General features: G+C 41.8%; 1 protein-coding gene across 1 annotated transcript in view; it reads left to right on the forward strand.

Moving 5' to 3' along the window:
- Positions 1 to 7,169: 7,169 nt before the first annotated feature.
- LOC144513585 (4-hydroxyphenylpyruvate dioxygenase-like) overlaps positions 7,170 to 20,000 on the forward strand; it is a 19,154-nt gene continuing 6,323 nt past the window's right edge. The window contains exons 1-10 of the mRNA XM_078244699.1: positions 7,170 to 7,228; positions 7,798 to 7,824; positions 12,164 to 12,226; positions 14,876 to 14,980; positions 15,397 to 15,439; positions 16,182 to 16,264; positions 16,352 to 16,441; positions 17,221 to 17,324; positions 17,459 to 17,536; positions 19,545 to 19,707. Coding sequence (XP_078100825.1) covers positions 7,226 to 7,228; positions 7,798 to 7,824; positions 12,164 to 12,226; positions 14,876 to 14,980; positions 15,397 to 15,439; positions 16,182 to 16,264; positions 16,352 to 16,441; positions 17,221 to 17,324; positions 17,459 to 17,536; positions 19,545 to 19,707 — 759 coding nt within the window. The 5' untranslated portion in view covers positions 7,170 to 7,225. The remainder of the gene's footprint in view (positions 7,229 to 7,797; positions 7,825 to 12,163; positions 12,227 to 14,875; positions 14,981 to 15,396; positions 15,440 to 16,181; positions 16,265 to 16,351; positions 16,442 to 17,220; positions 17,325 to 17,458; positions 17,537 to 19,544; positions 19,708 to 20,000) is intronic.

Consider the following 20,000-nt stretch of genomic DNA (forward strand, 5'->3'; position numbering starts at 1 on the left):
TCTTTCAGAGGATAAGTCGCTCATGTTTCTGTTTGTTTCTCGTCTTCACGCCGGTCTCTCTCCCTCAGACTGAGCTACTATGAAGATGATGAGCCGGCGTGGGAAAGAGCTAATGAGCAGTTAGTCCTCGGAGACGGATCATCGGGGGGGTTTAATGCAACATGATGCAGACATCACGTTCACAACGCTGCGGGACAACAGAAACGGGAGTTAAACTGTTCAAATATTAAATCGATCAAAAGCAGTACAGGAACTAAAGCAAGGGCGTTTGGGTTCAACATGGGGGGTGGGGGGGGTTGAGATCTCGAACTATCTTCCGGGACGTCCCGGGACATGTCTGCATGTGTTGGGAAAAAATATCGAAAAAATTGTTGTTGTGCAATATTGTTTGCACCATATTGTATCACCATTGCACTGAACTGCCCTATTACACTATATTATTTCAGTCTTTAACCTCAGACTATACTCATATTCTTTCCCTCTCTTCAAATGATATTGTATATTTTTTGTACATTAGTGAATTATGTTATATAATATGTTAACAGTATTTCTCACATTTCTTACTGTCCTTTCTGTTTCTATTCTGTATATGTTAGTGAGTGTTGTACTTTGAGAGCAAAGGTTAACCGGAGGCAAATTCCTCGTTTGTTTATGCAAATGTGGCCAATAAAGCTGGTTCTGATTCTGGTTCTGAAAATTGTTGAAGAAAACCTTGAAAAAAAACTACAACAATGTCAAAAGCCGGAAAAAATTTTTTTTTTAAAGCGGCAATAATGTCGGAATAAACGACAAAAAAATTGAAAATGTTCAGACACACAAAAAAAAAAAAAAAAGCCCAGTTTGGATTATTTGATCCGCAGTAAGTCTCACTTTCACTTTCAGATTTCATAAAACACGTTGTCAACGTCCTGTCGCTTTTTCAAAAATAATTGTTGCTTTTTTTACGTTTTTAACTTTTTAGTGATGTTCTGTCTGATAATTTGACTTCTCATATTATTTATATCTTTATTTGGATGTTTTAACTACTCTTTTCTTGATTTTTTGGACACTTTTTTTGCGCTTTTTCAGATGTAACTGCTTTTTTAATAATAATAATAATAATAAATAAGCCATATGATGATATGAAATAGCTGCAGTGACGTTATCTGTGTTCCTCTGTGTGAGGTGGACCCTGAAGGCAGCGAGCCTCCAGGTAACAGCAACAACAACACACATCTTCAGGGACCGTGGGAGCTCTGAGCGCCGCTCATTAGTAAACTATCATCTGTTTTACTCCACAGCAACATGTTGACTACACATGATGACTGAATATGAATCAGAAACACGGAATTCAGTTTCTCTACAAGTCAATACATTGATTTTGACTTTGTCATAACGCATATGTAGTATAATAAAACGATCTGGTCTGATTGTGTACATATTATTATATTATTATTAAGAAAATATATAAATTAGTAGTCTCTCATGTCCAGACCTTCCTCCACAGAGCTGAGGAGGAGGAGGAAGGTCTGTCTAGTCCTCACAGCATTCCTGGATCGGAGGACAACCTGCTCTGGTTAATTGGCATTTCTTTAAACCAATCACAATCGTCGTGGGCGGGGCTAAGCTCCGGACGGAGCCACGGCGCCTCTGCTGAATAGTCTCAGGAAGGAGCTGGGTTTGGTGGAACGTGACATGTGAAAAAGAAACGCAAAACTACCACAAAGAGACAAAAGGCGAAAGAAAAGCAGAAAAAAGTGAAAAAAGGCAAAAAAGAGGGACATCCGGCTGCACCGGAGCAATCCCTGAAGTGGAACTATGGATTAAATTAATAACATAGTAATGCTGAAATCATAGGTGGAAAGTAACTAATTACAAATACTCACCTCACTGTGATTGAGTAGATTTTTTTTGTACTTTTTGTTACGGACAGGACAGAACGGACCCAAAGCAAGGCTCAGGGGAAAAAGGTTTATTGGGATAATGTACAGGGGAGCATGAGCGGGGATGTGGGAAGGTGGACGCCAGAGACTGGAGCGAGGACACGAGGGCTGGGATAGGGAAGGAGAGGGAGCTCCGGGGGACCGAACGTCCGAGGAAGTGGCACTGGAGTTCGGGGAGGCAGAGACGATGAGGAGGGGAAGGCTGGAAGCGGGAGCGGAGGCAGGATGGAGCAGGGAGCTGCGAGGAGGGGACCAGATGGTGAAGCCAGCTGACTGGAGACAGGGAAATGGTGAAGGTGATCACTGCAAGGAATAAACACAGAGAAAAGGGTGAGACAACAACGGAGGACACAGGTAAGTACAAAAGGTTTCTGAGAGCTTGTAACCAGGGTGTTGATTGTAGTTGATGACACAACAAGGAGACAGAGAGGCAGGGCCAACAGAGAAACTGACAGGACAGCATAATGGAAAACAAACAAACTCTCAGCCAGCTGACCACAACCATCACACTTCTACTTTTTAAGTAGTCTTTTTAAAATCAGTTTTATTCTTTTAGCTATGTTTAGTTTGAAGTACTAAATCACATCCGTTACTGAGTCAAAAATGGTTTTGGCATTTAGTTCTTTTCCTTTTTTGGCTTTGTACCCTTAACATATTGCAAAAAAACGATTTAATTATTAATTAAAAAAGTATAAATATAAAAAAGCTGTAAAACTTATACTTGAGTAGATTTTTATACCGGTAATTTTAGTTGTGCTTTAGTCAAAGTAATAGTACTTTTACTTGAGTAGAATATGTTTGTACTCTTTAAACCTCTGGCTGGAATAACAAAGCAGAAACGTTCCAACATAAGAAGGAAAGAAACTAGAAAGAGGAAGAGAAAAATATTACAGATCAATCAGGAACACTGAATAAAACCAGATACACACACATACACACACAGACAGACAGAGACACACACACACACACACACACACACAGACAGACAGACACACACACACACACACACACACACACACACACACACAGACACACACACACACACACACACACAGACAGACACACACACACAGACACACAGACAGACACACACACACAGACACACACACAGACAGACAGACAGACAGACACACACACACACACACAGACAGACACACACACAGACAGACAGACAGACAGACACCACACACACACACACAGACAGACAAACAGACAGACACACACAGACAGACAGACAGACAGACACACACACACACAGACACACACACACACACACAGACAGACACACACACACACACACACACACAGACAGACACACGACAGACACACAGACACACAGACAGACAGACACACACACACACAGACAGACACACACACAGACAGACAGACAGACAGACACACACACACACACACACACACACACACACACACACACACACACACACACACACACACACACACACACACACACAGAGAGACAGACAGACAGACACACACACACACACACACACACACAGAGACAGACAGACAGACACACACACACACACACACACACACACACACAGACAGACACACACACACACACACACACACACACACACACACACACACACACACACACACACACACACACACACACACACACACACAGACAGACACACACACACACACACACACACACAGACAGACACACACACACACACACACACACACACACACACACACACACACACACACACACACACACACACACACAGACAGACACACACACACACACACACACACACACACATACACACACACCCACAGACAGACAGACACACACACACACACACACACACACAGATGGTGTCGTGATGGTGGGTGTGTCCAGTTAGTTTTGTGTGAAACTGCTCATTGAACCCTATGAGGGGCCATTTAGGCCATATATCAACAATGGCTGCACATACTCCACTTTCACCTTATGCGCACTACGTTTTCTCATAAAACGTTGTCTGTGTGTGAGCAGCTGTTAGAGCGGCCGTCCATTTGGAAGGTCGTGGTTGGATCCGAGGCCCCTGCCATCTGCATTTCAAATTGTCCTTAGGGAAGACACTGAACCCCAAGCAAACATTTAGAGCATCACCTAAATGTAATGTAGGATAATATATTATTTTCATTTTTATGGCTGAGGACAGAGGCCGCCCACCGCTACAGAATCACTGCACAACAGATCAGTCATTGTCTGGTTGTTGGCATGAACTGGCAAAGAAAGGCATCGACAATACCTTAGCAATCAACTGCTTGAGTACACAACTATGTCAAATGAGAACCTGTACAGGGTAATATTGGTCATACTCCAGCTACTCCTAATGCTGGAGAAGTATATGTTCTTGGAAGGCTTATGAATGTAAATTAACTACATTTTTATAGAGCTTTTCTAGTCTTAACCTCTACTCAACCGGCTTTTACACAGTAGAGACACCATTCACACAAACATTCACACCACGGTGCAGCATTGGGTTTAGTGTCTTGTCCAAGGATCATCGAACGGTACTGCAAGGCCAGGGATCGAACCTCTGACCTCCTGATTGGTAGAGCAGTCGTTTACCAATTGGAAGGACATGGTTGGATCCCAGTCCCTGTAGGTGGAATCAGGGTCTTATTAAACATACTTTTCTGCAAGGACTGATATTCCCTCAGCAAGGAGCGGAAACATACATATAGCACCTTTAAGGAATTAACTCTTTCTCTATTTGCTGGTTCATCAACCAAGCTGGAAACAGACAGAAAAGCAGAAACCCTTTTTGCATGGTCCCCTCATACACTAAGTCAGTGTTTCTCAAATGGGGGTATGTGTCCCCCTAGGGGTGCTATGGAGGACTGCAGGGGGTACGTGTCCCCCTAGGGGTGCTATGGAGGACTGCAGGGGGTATGTGTCCCCCTAGGGGTACTCTGGAGGACTGCAGGGGGTATGTGTCCCCCTAGGGGTGCTATGGAGGACTGCAGGGGGTATGTGTCCCCCTAGGGGTACTCTGGAGGACTGCAGGGGGTACGTGTCCCCCTAGGGGTGCTATGGAGGACTGCAGGGGGTACGTGTCCCCCTAGGGGTGCTATGGAGGACTGCAGGGGGTACGTGTCCCCCTAGGGGTACTTTGGAGGACTGCAGGGGGTATGTGTCCCCCTAGGAGTGCTATGGAGGACTGCAGGGGGACGTGTCCCCTAGGGGTACTCTGGAGGACTGCAGGGGGTATGTCCCCCTAGGGGTGCTATGGAGGACTGCAGGGGGTACGTGTCCCCCCTAGGGGTGCTAGTGGAGGACTGCAGGGGGTATGTGTCCCCCCTAGGGGTGCTATGGAGGACTGCAGGGGGTACGTGTCCCCCTAGGGGGTACTGGAGGACTGTGTCCCCCTAGGGGTACTTTGGAGGACTGCAGGGGGTACGTGTCCCCCTAGGGGTGCTATGGTGGACTGCAGGGGGTACGTGTCCCCCTAGGGGTACTTTGAGGACTGTGTCCCCCTAGGGGTACTTTGGAGGACTGCAGGGGGTATGTGTCCCCCTAGGAGTGCTATGGAGGACTGCAGGGGGTATGTGTCCCCCTAGGGGTACTCTGGAGGACTGCAGGGGGTACGTGTCCCCCTAGGGGTGCTATGGAGGACTGCAGGGGGTACGTGTCCCCCTAGGGGTGCTATGGAGGACTGCAGGGGGTACGTGTCCCCCTAGGGGTACTTTGCTAAATGTTTTTCAGTCACAAGGCTGTAGTACTTTTTGCAAGGTTTTTGTCGTTTGTTTTGCCCTCTTCTTGCCTTTCTTCCTTAGTCTTTTTTTCTTTAAAGTTTTTGCCTTTTTTCAAAGTTTCCGTTGCTTTTTGGATTGCTTTTGTCACTTTTGTTGCCCTAGTGTTGCCTTCCTTCTTTCTACTGTGTCTCTTTTCTAAGTTTGTGTTACTGTTTTCGACCTTCTGGTCTAAGTCAACCCCACAAGTTATTCTTAATTGAAACTGATGTGTGCTTTGAGTCTCTTTCAAAGCACTTTCGACGAATGAGACATTTAAACAACTTATATCTACTCATTCACTCAATCATTGATCTCTCTTCTTTTTAGATATTTGTTACCATTATATAAAGTCCATCCTATAATTTATGTTTATGAACTGAGCTGAAGGACGGTTTGTAAAGTTAATTAACTAAATAACATGAAAGCTGTGTGATTTGGCCTCCTGATGTGTAACAGCAGACAGGAAATGGAGATGACACAACTAATGTTTTGGAGACTTTTCTTGGAAAACGTCATAATAGTTTTATATTGGTGTTAGTTACAGAGTGTATTTCTCATTTCATCTGATGAATGATGAAAACACTGGAATGACAGTTATTTGGGATACTTCATGTGGAGGCCGGTTCTCTCAGCTCGTCAGCAGCGAGCCAATCAGAGAGCAGCCTGAGTGAGCCTCCTCTCGACCCTAAACACTACCACATGGCCGTCTCTCTGCAGCTGTAACTCTAAACCTGCTGCTGTCCAGAAACCAACGCTCTGTATTTAAGATGCATTATAACGCTGTGAAATCAGCAAAACAATATGCATCTGCAGCCTGTAGGCAGAAACACACAGACCGGCCAATTTATTAGGAACACCTTTAACTAATGCAAACAACTTCAACATGCAAGAAGATTAGACCCAGAGCCCAACAGAAGAACAGAAGACACAAACACAAGATCCACGTGAATACACTCATACAGTTAAACGTACTTTAAGAGTCTACATAATAAAGTTAAAGGGGCAGTTTTCCCATCATAGCTAGTGTGATATAATCCAGATCCATTCATAAAAACTATAATCAATCACTAATTAAATCTGAGCAGAAGTTCCATCACAAATACATCTACACATCTAATCCAGTACGATCAATACTTAGACTGAAACCCCGTAGTACTACAGCTAATCCAGTAGTAATACATCTAATCCAGCTTCTTTTACACTATGATGCGTAAAAACAAACCAAACATACGGAAGTAAAAGTTAAAGTACAGATTTTTAAAACTACTTTACAAAGTAAAAGTACACAAAGCAACTACTTAGTAACCAGAGACACAGACAGAGACATAAATGATATAATCAAACACTAAAACTAATCTGTTAATATAATGAGTACATTACTGAACCGGTTTCTAATGTTCTGCTTTACTCAGGGATGCAGAGGGGGTGGACAAAATAATAGAAACCCACTCCCCCCCCCTCCCTCTCTTTGGGGGTGTTACTTCAGAAACTTCTCTCTCAGTTTTTAACTTCAGAGTTCATTCGGAGAGTTTTACCCCGACGGAAACATGGTGAGTTCTGTCTCTCTGTGTGTCTCTCTCTCTCTCTCTCTGTCTCTCTCTGTCTCTCTCTCTGTCTCTCTCTCTCTGTCTCTCTCTCTCTGTCGCTCTATCTGTCTCTCTCCCCCCTCTCTCTCTCTGTCTCTCTCCCCCCTCTCTCTCTCTGTCTCTCTCCCTCTCTCTCTGTCGCTCTCTCTGTCTCTCTCTCTCTCTCTCTCTCTCTCTCTCTCTCTCTCTCGCTCTCTCTGTCTCTCTCTCTCTCTCTCTCTCTCTCTCTCTCTCTCTCTGTCTCTCTGTGTCTCTCTCTGTCTCTCTCTCTCTGTCTCTCTTCCCCCTCTCTCTCTCTGTCTCTCTCCCCCCTCTCTCTCTCTCCCCCCTCTCTCTCTCTGTCTCTCTCTCTCTCTCGTCTCTCTCCCCCTCTCTCTCTCTCTCTGTATCTCTCTCTCTGTCTCTCTCTCTCTCTCTCTCTCTCTCTCTCTGTCTCTCTCTCTCTCTCTGTCTCTCTCCCCCCTCTCTCTCTCTCTATTTTTCTGTTATTACAGTTTGTGATAATAAAGATTTGTACTTTGTTTTTATTCCAGACGACGTACACAGATAAAGGTGAAAAGGTAAGTTACTGCTTTATCTTTACACTTATTTAAACTAAATGTTGTCATCACATGTCTTGTGTTGTCTGACAAACTGACAAAAAAAAAACTAAATAATCAATGAACTATAATTTTAACAGAAGGCAAATCAGCAATCTGACTGTTTAGAAGCTGGAAGATGTTGCCCTCTAACAAAGATAATAAGAGAGAAAGTTCTGGACTTTATCTCTTAATTAAAAACATAAATGTTGCTTGTAGCTGCAGTGAAAACACAGAACATTTATCACACAAAGCTGCTCGGGTAGTAAACTTATAAGAAATATCTTCTTTCATAAATATAAAGCTGGTTTTGATCCTTTTTTCAATACTGTAAACACTTTTTTGGCGCTTCTGACTCTCGCTTATCCAAGTGCTTGGTAATAATGTACGATAATGGTTTACTGTGGTGAACAGCTACCTTAATAACTACCTTAATAACTACGTTAATAGCTACGTTAATAGCTACCTTAATAACTATGTCAATAGCTACCTTAATAACTACCTTAATAGCTACGTTAATAGCTACCATAATAACTACCTTAATAACTACCTTAATAACTACGTTAATAGCTACCATAATAACTACCTTAATAGCTATGGTAATAGCTAAGTTAATAGCTACCTTAATGACTACCTTAATAACTACGTTAATAGCTACGTTAATAGCTACGTTAATAGCTACGTTAATGGCTACCTTAATGACTACCTTAATAACTACGTTAATAGCTACGTTAATAGCTACGTTAATAGCTACCATAATAACTACCTTAATAACTACCTTAATAACTACGTCAATAGCTACCTTAATAACTACCTTAATAACTACGTTAATAGCTACGTTAATAGTTACCATAATAACTACCTTAATAACTACCTTAATAGCTACGTTAATAGCTACCATAATAACTACCTTAATAGCTACGTTAATAGCTACGTTAATAGCTACCTTAATGACTACCTTAACTATGTTAATAGCTACATTAATAGCTACGTTAATAGCTACGTTAATAGCTACCTTAATGACTACCTTAATAACTACGTTAATAGCTACGTTAATAGCTACGTCCAGCTCCGGCGGTCCGCAGCCCTCCGGAGCTGATACGCAGAGCTTCTATTCTATGTAGTTGTTTCCCCTCTACTCCTCTGGATGGAAACAGTAAGGGTCCACTAAAAGTGCTGTTTCTGCCGCTGACAGACTCTATTATTATTCTAAGTCTCTGACAACATTATAAAAAGGATCGCTACAGAGATAGACCTTTTAGTTAAAGAGTAAGATCCTAAACAGTACTTTTAGTCTGGTGGGTTTGGTGATGGTAATTTCGGGGCTGTTTCATGTTAAAAGTCCTATGAAAAGCTGCTTTTTGGATGCTTTTATATAGGCCTTAGTGGTCCCCTAATACTGTATCTGAAGTCTCTTTTATATAGGCCTTAGTGATCCCCTAATACTGTATCTGAAGTCTCTTTATATAGACCTTAGTGGTCCCCTAATACTGTATCTGAAGTCTCTTTATATAGACCTTAGTGGTCCCCTAATACTGTATCTGAAGTCTCTTTTATATAGACCTTAGTGGTCCCCTAATACTGTATCTGAAGTCTCTTTCCTGAAATTCAGCCTTGGTGCAGAATTACAGCCACTAGAGCCAGTCCCACAATGAGCTTTCCTTAGGATGTGATATTTCTGGGCAAGGTGGAGGGTGGGGGTGTGGCCTTGACCAGCTGCCACTTTGCTCGTTTGAAAGCCATGATGTCTCTCTCTTTCTCATGAGCGGGCAAAGCAGAGAAAGGTCTATCTGTCTATCTAACAAAAAGGTCTATCTCTGTTTTGACAGAACAGTAGTTGAGTGTGGGAAGATAGATAGTGCTGTAACTATGATTAATTTAACTAATTCAACTTGTGATGTTTTCTTGTTTATTTAAATAAAAAATAATATAACGTATAATGGTATGAAACAGAACATTTTAATAGATTATCAAAATTATAAATCAACATATATCAAGCTCAACATTACTGCCAGTCATTTTTCTAGGCATTTAAGCTCAGATCTACAATTCAGATATAAACAAAAATGTCCTCTGCACGATCAAAATTCACAACAGGATGGAAGGCTCTCACTTCTGGATTGATAGGTCTTTAGACCATACCTGCCAACACTCCCGTTTATCCCGGGTTTCTCCCCTTTTTTATCTCCCGGACCCCTCCCAGTTTGTTATTTCTCCCGGGAAACTCCCATAATTTGCATGTCCCAAACTCCTTTATAAATAATCGGACCAACATGTTCGTCTAATGTTGACCAGTTGCCAGACCTCGTATGAAACGCATCCTATTCACACAATCCACCATATACAATGTTCAACCCGTTTGTCACCTCAACCTGACAACGTATAACTCTCAACCTGACAACCTATAACCCTCAACCTGACAACCTATAACTCCCAACCTGACAACGTATAACCCTCAACCTGACAACGTATAACCATCAACCTGACAACCTATAACTATCAACCTGACAACCTATAACCCTCAACCTGACAACCTATAACCCTCAACCTGACAACCTATAACTCTCAACCTGACAACCTATAACCCTCAACCTGACAACCTATAACCCTCAACCTGACAACGTATAACTCCCAACCTGACAACCTATAACCCTCAACCTGACAACCTATAACCCTCAACCTGACAACCTATAACCATCAACCTGACAACCTATAACCATCAACCTGACAACGTATAACTCCCAACCTGACAACCTATAACCCTCAACCCTCAACCTGACAACCTATAACCTAGTTGATCTCTGCGCAAGCTTTGCGGAAAGTTCAGACCCGAAAGCTAGCCGGCAGGTGAAGGCGGTGTTCCCGCAAAGACATCGAAATATAGCTGTACATTTCAACAGTGTTGGGCGCAACAATTTACATGCATCTTACCGGCTCATATCGACAACCTCCACGCTTTTTGTAAGGTGTGTCGCATTGATTTTAATGTAGCGCACGGCGGGAAAAATGACATTACCCAGCACATTAAAACACAGCGACCTTACAGTTAGGGGCGTAGCACCAAATTCTGGGCCCTGTAGAAAGGCATTCACTATGGACACCTGCCCACATCCACAGCTATTCATTCTAGCATCTTTTTGGGCCCTCCTAACATGAGGGCCCTGGGTACTCAGTCCCCTTTCCACCCCCAGTCTGACACCCCTGCTTATAGTACACTTAACAGTACCCCCAACCATTGGCTCAATAATTAAAAGACCACACAAAATAAAGCATAAAGCAAAGACACAAAGGCAGGCTAAAAATCCAGTTTGAGTCTGACCGTAAGAACGCTGCTTCATTTATATGAAAACTTAGTGATTTATGGAGAGAAACACAATTATACATGCTAAATTGGCTTCATGCTAAATCTGCTACATTGAAATACCGTTGTTATGAGCTGGATCGTCAGGGGGGATCAGTGGAGAAACACAATTATTAATGCTAAACTAAGTAGTTGGTGATGGTATGAGCTAACTTAGTTAGAAGAAAACCAACATATTAATATAACTTCATGCACAAACAAGTCAACAGACTTTTGTAACTGTTACATGCAGTACAAAAACATAAATTCAATGAAAATGTCGCCTTTATGAAAATGAAGAAAAAGCATTGACACATAGCTGCTGTAGAATGAATCCTGCACGCAAAACTGCGTGGCCATAGTGGTCGATTGGTTGGGGTTAGGCATTTGACCTTGAGTGGTTAAGGTTAGGATAGCTGATTGGTCAGGGGATAGGACCTGAACAAATCAGGTTATGTTACCTAGCGTAAGTATGGACGCCTGGCCAATAAATGCTATTGAAGGGCGGTCAACACATGCTCAACCTTCTTCTTCACATTCTTCTTGTTTGGACATTGTCCTCGTTGAGACAGTTTGACTGTGTTGGCATTTAGCACATTACTGCCACCTTCTGCTCCGGAGTGCCACCTACACTTGCTGGCGCCCTTTGATTAAAATATACCATTTCCAGTAGTGACCAAACTTAAAATGTTCAATTCAATCAATTTCAATCAAGGCAAAAGGAATCAGTACAGTTAACATTCTTCAAAGAGCAACTGAAGTCTACATGATTGAACCATGTTCTTGAAAGGAATGTAAATGAATTAAAAAGTATTAATTTTTGTAAATTCAAAGACCTGCTATTTCCCATTTTTTTCAGTGTATATAAACAGAAATATACATATACAGAACTGTTATACTCAGATGTTTCTGTGAGCCTTTCTTGATTGTTTTTTTGTACGATAATAAATAAAAACTAAATATCTTCCTTCCTGTCTTCAGCACGAGCGCGGCAGCTTCCTCTGCTTCGATCACCTGACATTCTGGGTCGGAAACGCCAAACAGGTAACTCCCACTGTCTGATAGATGTATATTTATATATCTAACAGGTAACTCCCACTGTCTGATAGATGTATATTTATATATCTAACAGGTAACTCCCACTGTCTGATAGATGTATATTTATATATCTAACAGGTAACTCCCACTGTCTGATAGATGTATATTTATATATCAAACAGGTAACTCCCACTGTCTGATAGATGTATATTTATATATCTAACAGGTAACTCCCACTGTCTGATAGATGTATATTTATATATCAAACAGGTAACTCCCACTGTCTGATAGATGTATATTTATATATCAAACAGGTAACTCCCACTGTCTGATAGATGTATATTTATATATCTAACAGGTAACTCCCACTGTCTGATAGATGTATATTTATATATCAAACAGGTAACTCCCACTGTCTGATAGATGTATATTTATATATCTAACAGGTAACTCCCACTGTCTGATAGATGTATATTTATATATCTAACAGGTAACTCCCACTGTCTGATAGATGTATATTTATATATCAAACAGGTAACTCCCACTGTCTGATAGATGTATATTTATATATCTAACAGGTAACTCCCACTGTCTGATAGATGTATATTTATATATCTAACAGGTAACTCCCACTGTCTGATAGATGTATATTTATATATCTAACAGGTAACTCCCACTGTCTGATAGATGTATATTTATATATCTAACAGGTAACTCCCACTGTCTGATAGATGTATATTTATTGTCTGAGCAGCTTTACACTCAGATACACAGATGGAGAGGGAGGAGAAGATTTTAGGATGTCCGAGCGATGCTATTGGCTGCTCTGAGGGGGCGGGGCCTCGCTGAACACCAGCAGAGTTTAAACTGCAGGAAGAGGGTTGTTGAAGCAACTAGACCACCAGTTTGGGATTATAGGATGTCTTTTACAGTCCCGCTGCTGTCGCCACACTTAGGCCTTTAGATTACAGCATGTTCACATGAAGCATTCGGACATAGAGCTCTTAAAAGTAAAGCACTAACTCCACGTATTTATTATTATATTACTAATATTTCACCCAGGAAACAGGTGAAGATCCCTTTATGCGGCCGTTGAAACGATCATTACCTCACTCAACGTATTCTCATGAACGGCCAGCCGGTCATGTGACAGTTAAGTTTAACCACCAAACCGAGAGGTTCAGATTAGAAAAGAGATGGTGGTTTGGTATTAGAGATCAGGAAGTACTGTAGTTTATACACCGATCCCATACCACGCAATAAAGCCCTAAAGAAAATCTACGTTAAGTAGTTTATTTATGTTCTTTTTCCGTTATAACTGACTGTCAAACTGCAGAATAAAAGAAAGCTCTGGGGCGTTCATGTTTCACAAAGAGTTTAACCTGAGCCAGACTGACAACAAAGATAGAAATCATATCATCTATAGAGAGATAGTAGTATACAGCTGTTATACATCATATCATCCATACAGAGATAGTAGTATACAGCTGTTATACATCATATCATCTATACAGAGATAGTAGTATACAGCTGTTATACATCATATCATCTATACAGAGATAGTAGTATACAGCTGTTATACATCATATCATCCATACAGGGATAGTAGTATACAGCTGTTATACATCATATCATCCATACAGAGGTAGTAGTATACAGCTGTTATACATCATATCATCCATACAGGGATAGTAGTATACAGCTGTTATACATCACATCATCCATACAGAGGTAGTAGTATACAGCTGTTATACATCATATATCCATACAGGGATAGTAGTATACAGCTGTTATACATCATATCATCCATACAGAGGTAGTAGTATACAGCTGTTATACATCATATCATCTATACAGAGATAGTAGTATACAGCTGTTATACATCATATCATCTATACAGGGATAGTAGTATACAGCTGTTATACATCATATCATCTATACAGAGATAGTAGTATACAGCTGTTATACATCATATCATCCATACAGAGGTAGTAGTATACAGCTGTTATACATCATATCATCTATACAGAGATAGTAGTATACAGCTGTTATACATCATATCATCTATACAGAGATAGTAGTATACAGCTGTTATACATCATATCATCTATACAGAGATAGTAGTATACAGCTGTTATACATCATATCATCCATACAGGGATAGTAGTATACAGCTGTTATACATCATATCATCTATACAGAGATAGTAGTATACAGCTGTTATACATCATATCATCTATACAGAGATAGTAGTATACAGCTGTTATACATCATATCATCTAGACAGGGATAGTAGTATACAGCTGTTATACATCATATCATCTATACAGAGATAGTAGTATACAGCTGTTATACATCATATCATCTATACAGAGATAGTAGTATACAGCTGTTATACATCATATCATCTATACAGGGATCGTAGTATACAGCTGTTAAAACATAATAAAATATATGACACACTGGTATCAGGTCAGTACTCGGTATCGGCCGATACGCAAGTTCAGGTATCAGAATCGGTATCGGGAAGTAAAAAATGGTATCGGACCGTCTCTACTTGGTATGCAGATTTACCAATGGTTCATGAGAACAGGCTGGAGTCTTAAATAAAGGTTTGAATCAGTTGACTGTGATTACTTGTGCTGTCTCCAACAGGCGGCGTCTTATTACTGTAACAAGCTGGGCTTTGAGCCGCTGGCGTACCGGGGTCTGGAGACAGGCAGCCGGGACGTGGTGTCGCACGCCGTCAAACAGGGCAAGGTAACTAAACACCAGACGCTGTTCTCAGCAGGGGGGTGTGTGTGCACGTGTGTGTGTGTGTCTGTGTACGTGAGTGTGTGTGTGTGTGTGTGTGTGTGTGTGTGTACGTGTGTGCATGTGTGTGTGTGTGTGTGTCTACATGAGTATGTGTGTGTGTGTGTACGTGAGTGTGTGTGTGTGTGTGTGTGTGTGTGTACGTGTGTGTGTGTGTGTGTGTGTGTGTGTGTGTGTGTGTGTGTACGTGTGTGTGTGTGTGTGTGTGTGTGTGTGTGTGTGTGTGTGTGTGTGTGTGTGTGTGTGTGTGTGTGTGTGTGTGTGTGCATGCACACTTACATAACTATGGAAAATTGTTTCATTTTTTTGGTGACTTAGTGAACCGAGTTATTAAAAGTTCACGTGGGCGCTTTGTGTTTCAGATCGTCTACGTGTTCTCATCGGCCCTCATTCCTGGAAACAAAGGTACTCTCATACTGTGTAACTATCAGGGCTGGAATGTAACTGAGTACATCTACTCCAGTACTGGACTCAGTCCAAATGTTGAGCTATTTGTACTTTATGTTATCGTTTGCTCCTCTAATACGACACACAGGAGCCTTTTTATGCTACCGGCGCTAGAAGAAGTATTCAAATTACTGCAGTAAAAGAACTAGAAGCTGGAACAGATGAATGTAGCGGAGTAACTAAAGTAACTAGTAACTACAGCTGGAACAGATGAATGTAGCGGAGTAACTAAAGTAACTAGTAACTAAAGCTGGAACAGATGAATGTAGTGGAGTAACTAAAGTAACTAGTAACTACAGCTGGAACAGATGAACGGAGCGGAGTAACTAAAGTAACTAGTAACTAAAGCTAAAGCTGGAACAGATGAACGGAGCGGAGTAACTAAAGTAACTAGTAACTAAAGCTGGAACATCGATATTGAATCATGATATTTCTGAATTGTGCACCCCTAGTGTCATCTGGATGCATTTTGATCCGCACGGATGTCTACGCTGTATCCAGCGGACGTAAACATACACGCCACTTGGCGTGTTATCGCCATGTAGAAAGTGGCATGAAAAAGAAAAGACTAGAGTAAAGTACAAGTACCTCAACATTTGGACTGAAGTACAGTACTGGAGTACATGTACTTAGTTACATTCCGGTGCTGGATGTTTGTGTGGTTGTGAGAGCGTTACTGAGCGTTGTGATGTTGTGTCAGAGATGGGAGATCATCTGGTGAAACACGGAGACGGAGTGAAGGACGTGGCGTTCACCGTGACGGACTGTGACTTCCTCGTGCAGGTTTACATCTCAACGCTGCTTTTCTAACATTTCTGAATGTTGGATTCATCTTTCCGTATACTGATCATATGAACGTCTGGTTGTCAGAAAGCCAGAGAGCGAGGAGCGGTGATCGTAACGGAGCCGCACACGTTGGAGGATAAGAGCGGGAAGGTCCGGCTGGCCGTGCTGCAGACGGTGAGAAACCTTTCCACTTCTCTACAGCTGCAGAGGTGCAGCTTTGGTTTCAACATCAGAACCGGGGGCCAGGTGTAAATGTCCTCTCTAAGGCTTCTTTCACACTGGCTGCGTGGCGTGAGCGCGGTGTTTCTGTTGCGTGTCAGTTGCGTGGCGGCTGTGTGGCGTTTTCTATGTCTTTACACACCAGAAACACGAAAGGTGTCTGACGCGTCGCTGCTGCTGCTAGCCTTGTCTGGACACATGGATGTTTCACATAAACATAAATATATACTGATCTGATTACAGCAACGACAACGTCGGCAGGATTGACGGCTGAATAGGCTCCAGAATATTTGGTTCTGTATTGGCAGGTGCTATATTTGAAAATCAATAATTATTTATTATTATTTCTTTAAATGACATTTATATCTGCATTTATGTCAAAACGTCGAGACTTTCAAACATCAACATGTCATTTATTAAATGTATTCGTGTCAAAATGACATATAAACATCTTTTTGCCTGGAAACGCTTCCAACGCGCTGGCGTCGGTCCTATTTCTAGCATGGACGCGTTTTCTGAGACGTGCGTGTCACGCAGGCAGTGTGCACGCTCTTACCTGTTAACATGGGAGCCCAAATAAAAACGGACACACCACGCAGTCAGTGTGCAGGAGGCCGAAGACCAAAAAGATTGATTAGTCAACTCACTGACTCAGAGGAGGCAGCAGAACTGCTGATTAAACCCGAACATCGCAGTAGAAAACTGAGGATGAACCTGTGTGCTGTTCCCTGCAGTACGGAGACACCACGCACACGCTGGTGGAGCGGAGCGGCTACAGCGGCCTCTTCCTGCCGGGCTTCCACCCCCCGCTGTTCAAAGACCCGCTATTGGCCACACTGTGAGTACAAATCATGTTTAAAGTTTTTATTTTACCTACATTTTACCAGGACTATTCCCATTGAGATTCAGACTCTCTCTGACAGAGACTCCCATGATGCTCTCTGTGTTTGTGTGTTTGTGTGCGTCCTGCAGGCCGAGCGGAGAGCTGAACTTCATCGATCACGTGGTGGGAAACCAGCCGGAGGACCACATGGTCCCAGTGGTGGACTGGTAATATCTCAGTATTAACAGCTGTGTGTCTGTAGAACATGATTCACGGTTGTATTCCAGTTTTTACATTTCAAACGGCATTATTTTTTCCATCGAGAGTTTGTTTCCGGAGATTTTAAGAAGTCTACGTTGTCACTTCTTACAGCATTTTTGAAGGGTTTTTGTTGCATTTTTTCAGCTTTTTTTTGACATTTTGTGACACTTTTTACAATGTTTTTAAATGTTCTGTATTTTAACTTGTAGCTACACATCATTTCCTTTTTTAACGTACGGGACAAAGTCCAGGTAACGAGCTGCCAGTACTGTGTCTGATATTTTATGGATTTATTTGGTAATGTCTGCAGGGCGTCAGTTCAGATCCAGGTTTTAGGTTCAGGCTACTTTATATTCCATAGGTAGATTAGCTGCTCAGTTGACCCTTGTGTTGTCTTCCCGTTCACCATGAACTTGTCATTCCATTCCTTTTGGTGCTTTTCACATCGTTTTTGTTGCTTTTTTTCGACGCTTTTGACATTTTTTTAAACATTTTTGTCAATTTTTTCAACGTTTTTATAATTTTTTTTGATTCATGGTTAATAAACCTAACTTATATGACATTATACCTATTTTTCGTTTGTTAAAATAAGCAGAAATTAATAATTATTTTGACTAATAGTTACGTTGAGTGGATCACAGACTGTCAAAGTTTAGTCAGGACGCTGGTATGAAACCATTTCAACATACCAGAAATTCAATGAAAGTAATCATTAACTTTACCTGCTAAGACATCTATGCATATATGTTATTTTTGGGCAGTTTGGTTGAAAGAAACCCTTATTACTGATAGAAAAAACTTAGAAAATGGACAACACAAGGGTTAAAGAGTGCAGAGCGTCACTGACACACAGACAACATAACATGGTGGGACAATACATAACAATACTAACAGTTAAAGGGCACCAGTGGTAATTAAGATGCTGAAATATCTAATAAATTCCAATAACATCCCAGTTTTCATTTGGTTTGGTTTGATAGCTTCTCTCTCCAGAAGAGAAACTCGGTGCACGCCGTGATTTAAAGAGGAATTGGTTCTCCGGTGTTTAGTTCAGGGACTCGGGGTACTTTTAGCCTGTTGTTGTGTAACTCAGATTTTCTGGGGATCAGCATGACTCTGCGTTTTCTTAAGAGGGTCTGCACATCTGGATCTGGTTTCCACGCCGTCAAACGATCACACATGCAGGCAGGCATCGAGAGGCAGCTCTCTGAGCGAGCCAGCTGATTGGCTGATCCTAGAATGAGTGGCTGCAGGAATTTAGATGTGAGGAGCCTCACTTAACTGCCTCGTAACTCAAAGAGTCACTCAGTCCACCATTCATGTTCGGCAGGCTTGGATTATCCACAGTTAAAAAAAAAAAGGGTCAAAAACAGCAGAAAAGGGGCGCCTGGGTAGCTCACCTGGTAGAGCGGGCGCCCATATATAAGGGTTTACTCCTCAACTCCGACCTGCGGCCCTTTGCTGCGTGTCATTCCCCCCTCTCTCTCTCCTTTCATGTCTTCAGCTGTCCTATAAATAAAGTTCTAAAATGCCCAAAAAATAATCTTAACAAAAAAAAACAGCAGAAACATTCTGGCAAACATATTAGGATGGAATTGAACACCAACTTTACGGCCGTATAACGGAACATCAGTGTAGATTTAAAGCTAGGGAAAAGAAGTATTTAGTGAGAAACGTTATCTAAGTTTAATTAAAAAGAATTGGGAAGTGTGTTTGTACACTTTGACGCTTTTTCCATCATTTTTGACGCTTTTTTTGACACGTTTTTCAACACAATTGAGTAAATCAGTTACGTTTTTCTGAACTTGTGTTTGTCTGACTCAACGAGATAGTAAACATATACAAACTGGGCTTTTCTTCAAAGATCAATGCGTTACGCTTTTTAAAACAGTGTTCATTGTGTTATCCCGTTCAGATATTTGAGTGAAATGCTTACATGTCTTTAGGATGTTTGTCTGGTTTTTGATGCAACAGGTATCAGAGAAACCTTCTGTTCCACCGGTTCTGGTCCGTGGACGACAAGCAGCTGCAGACGGAGTTCAGCGCGCTGCGCTCCATCGTCGTGGCCAACCACGAGGAGACGGTGAAGATGCCAATCAACGAGCCGGCCATGGGGAAGAGGAAGTCTCAGATACAGGCACGTTCCTTACTCTGAAACCACAAACGTTAATGTTTAAAAAAAAAAAACTGGACTCTCTGTCTTCATGTTTCTGTGTCTGAGTGTCTCATGGGACAACAATCTGTGAAACTGGTCCAGTATTAAACCAGAACCAAGCTGTAATGTTACCCTACAGGACTAATGTTCAGCAGCAGGTAGTAACAAGCTGCAACGTACTTTTAGCGTGTATAGAGCCAGCATATCTCCACCAGACTCCATGTAAATAATCAGGACTTTTAGCGTGTATAGAGCCAGCATATCTCCACCAGACT

This window comes from Sander vitreus, unplaced genomic scaffold (genome assembly GCF_031162955.1).
Source record: "Sander vitreus isolate 19-12246 unplaced genomic scaffold, sanVit1 ctg293_0, whole genome shotgun sequence".
Classification (NCBI taxonomy): Eukaryota; Metazoa; Chordata; class Actinopteri; order Perciformes; family Percidae; genus Sander; species Sander vitreus.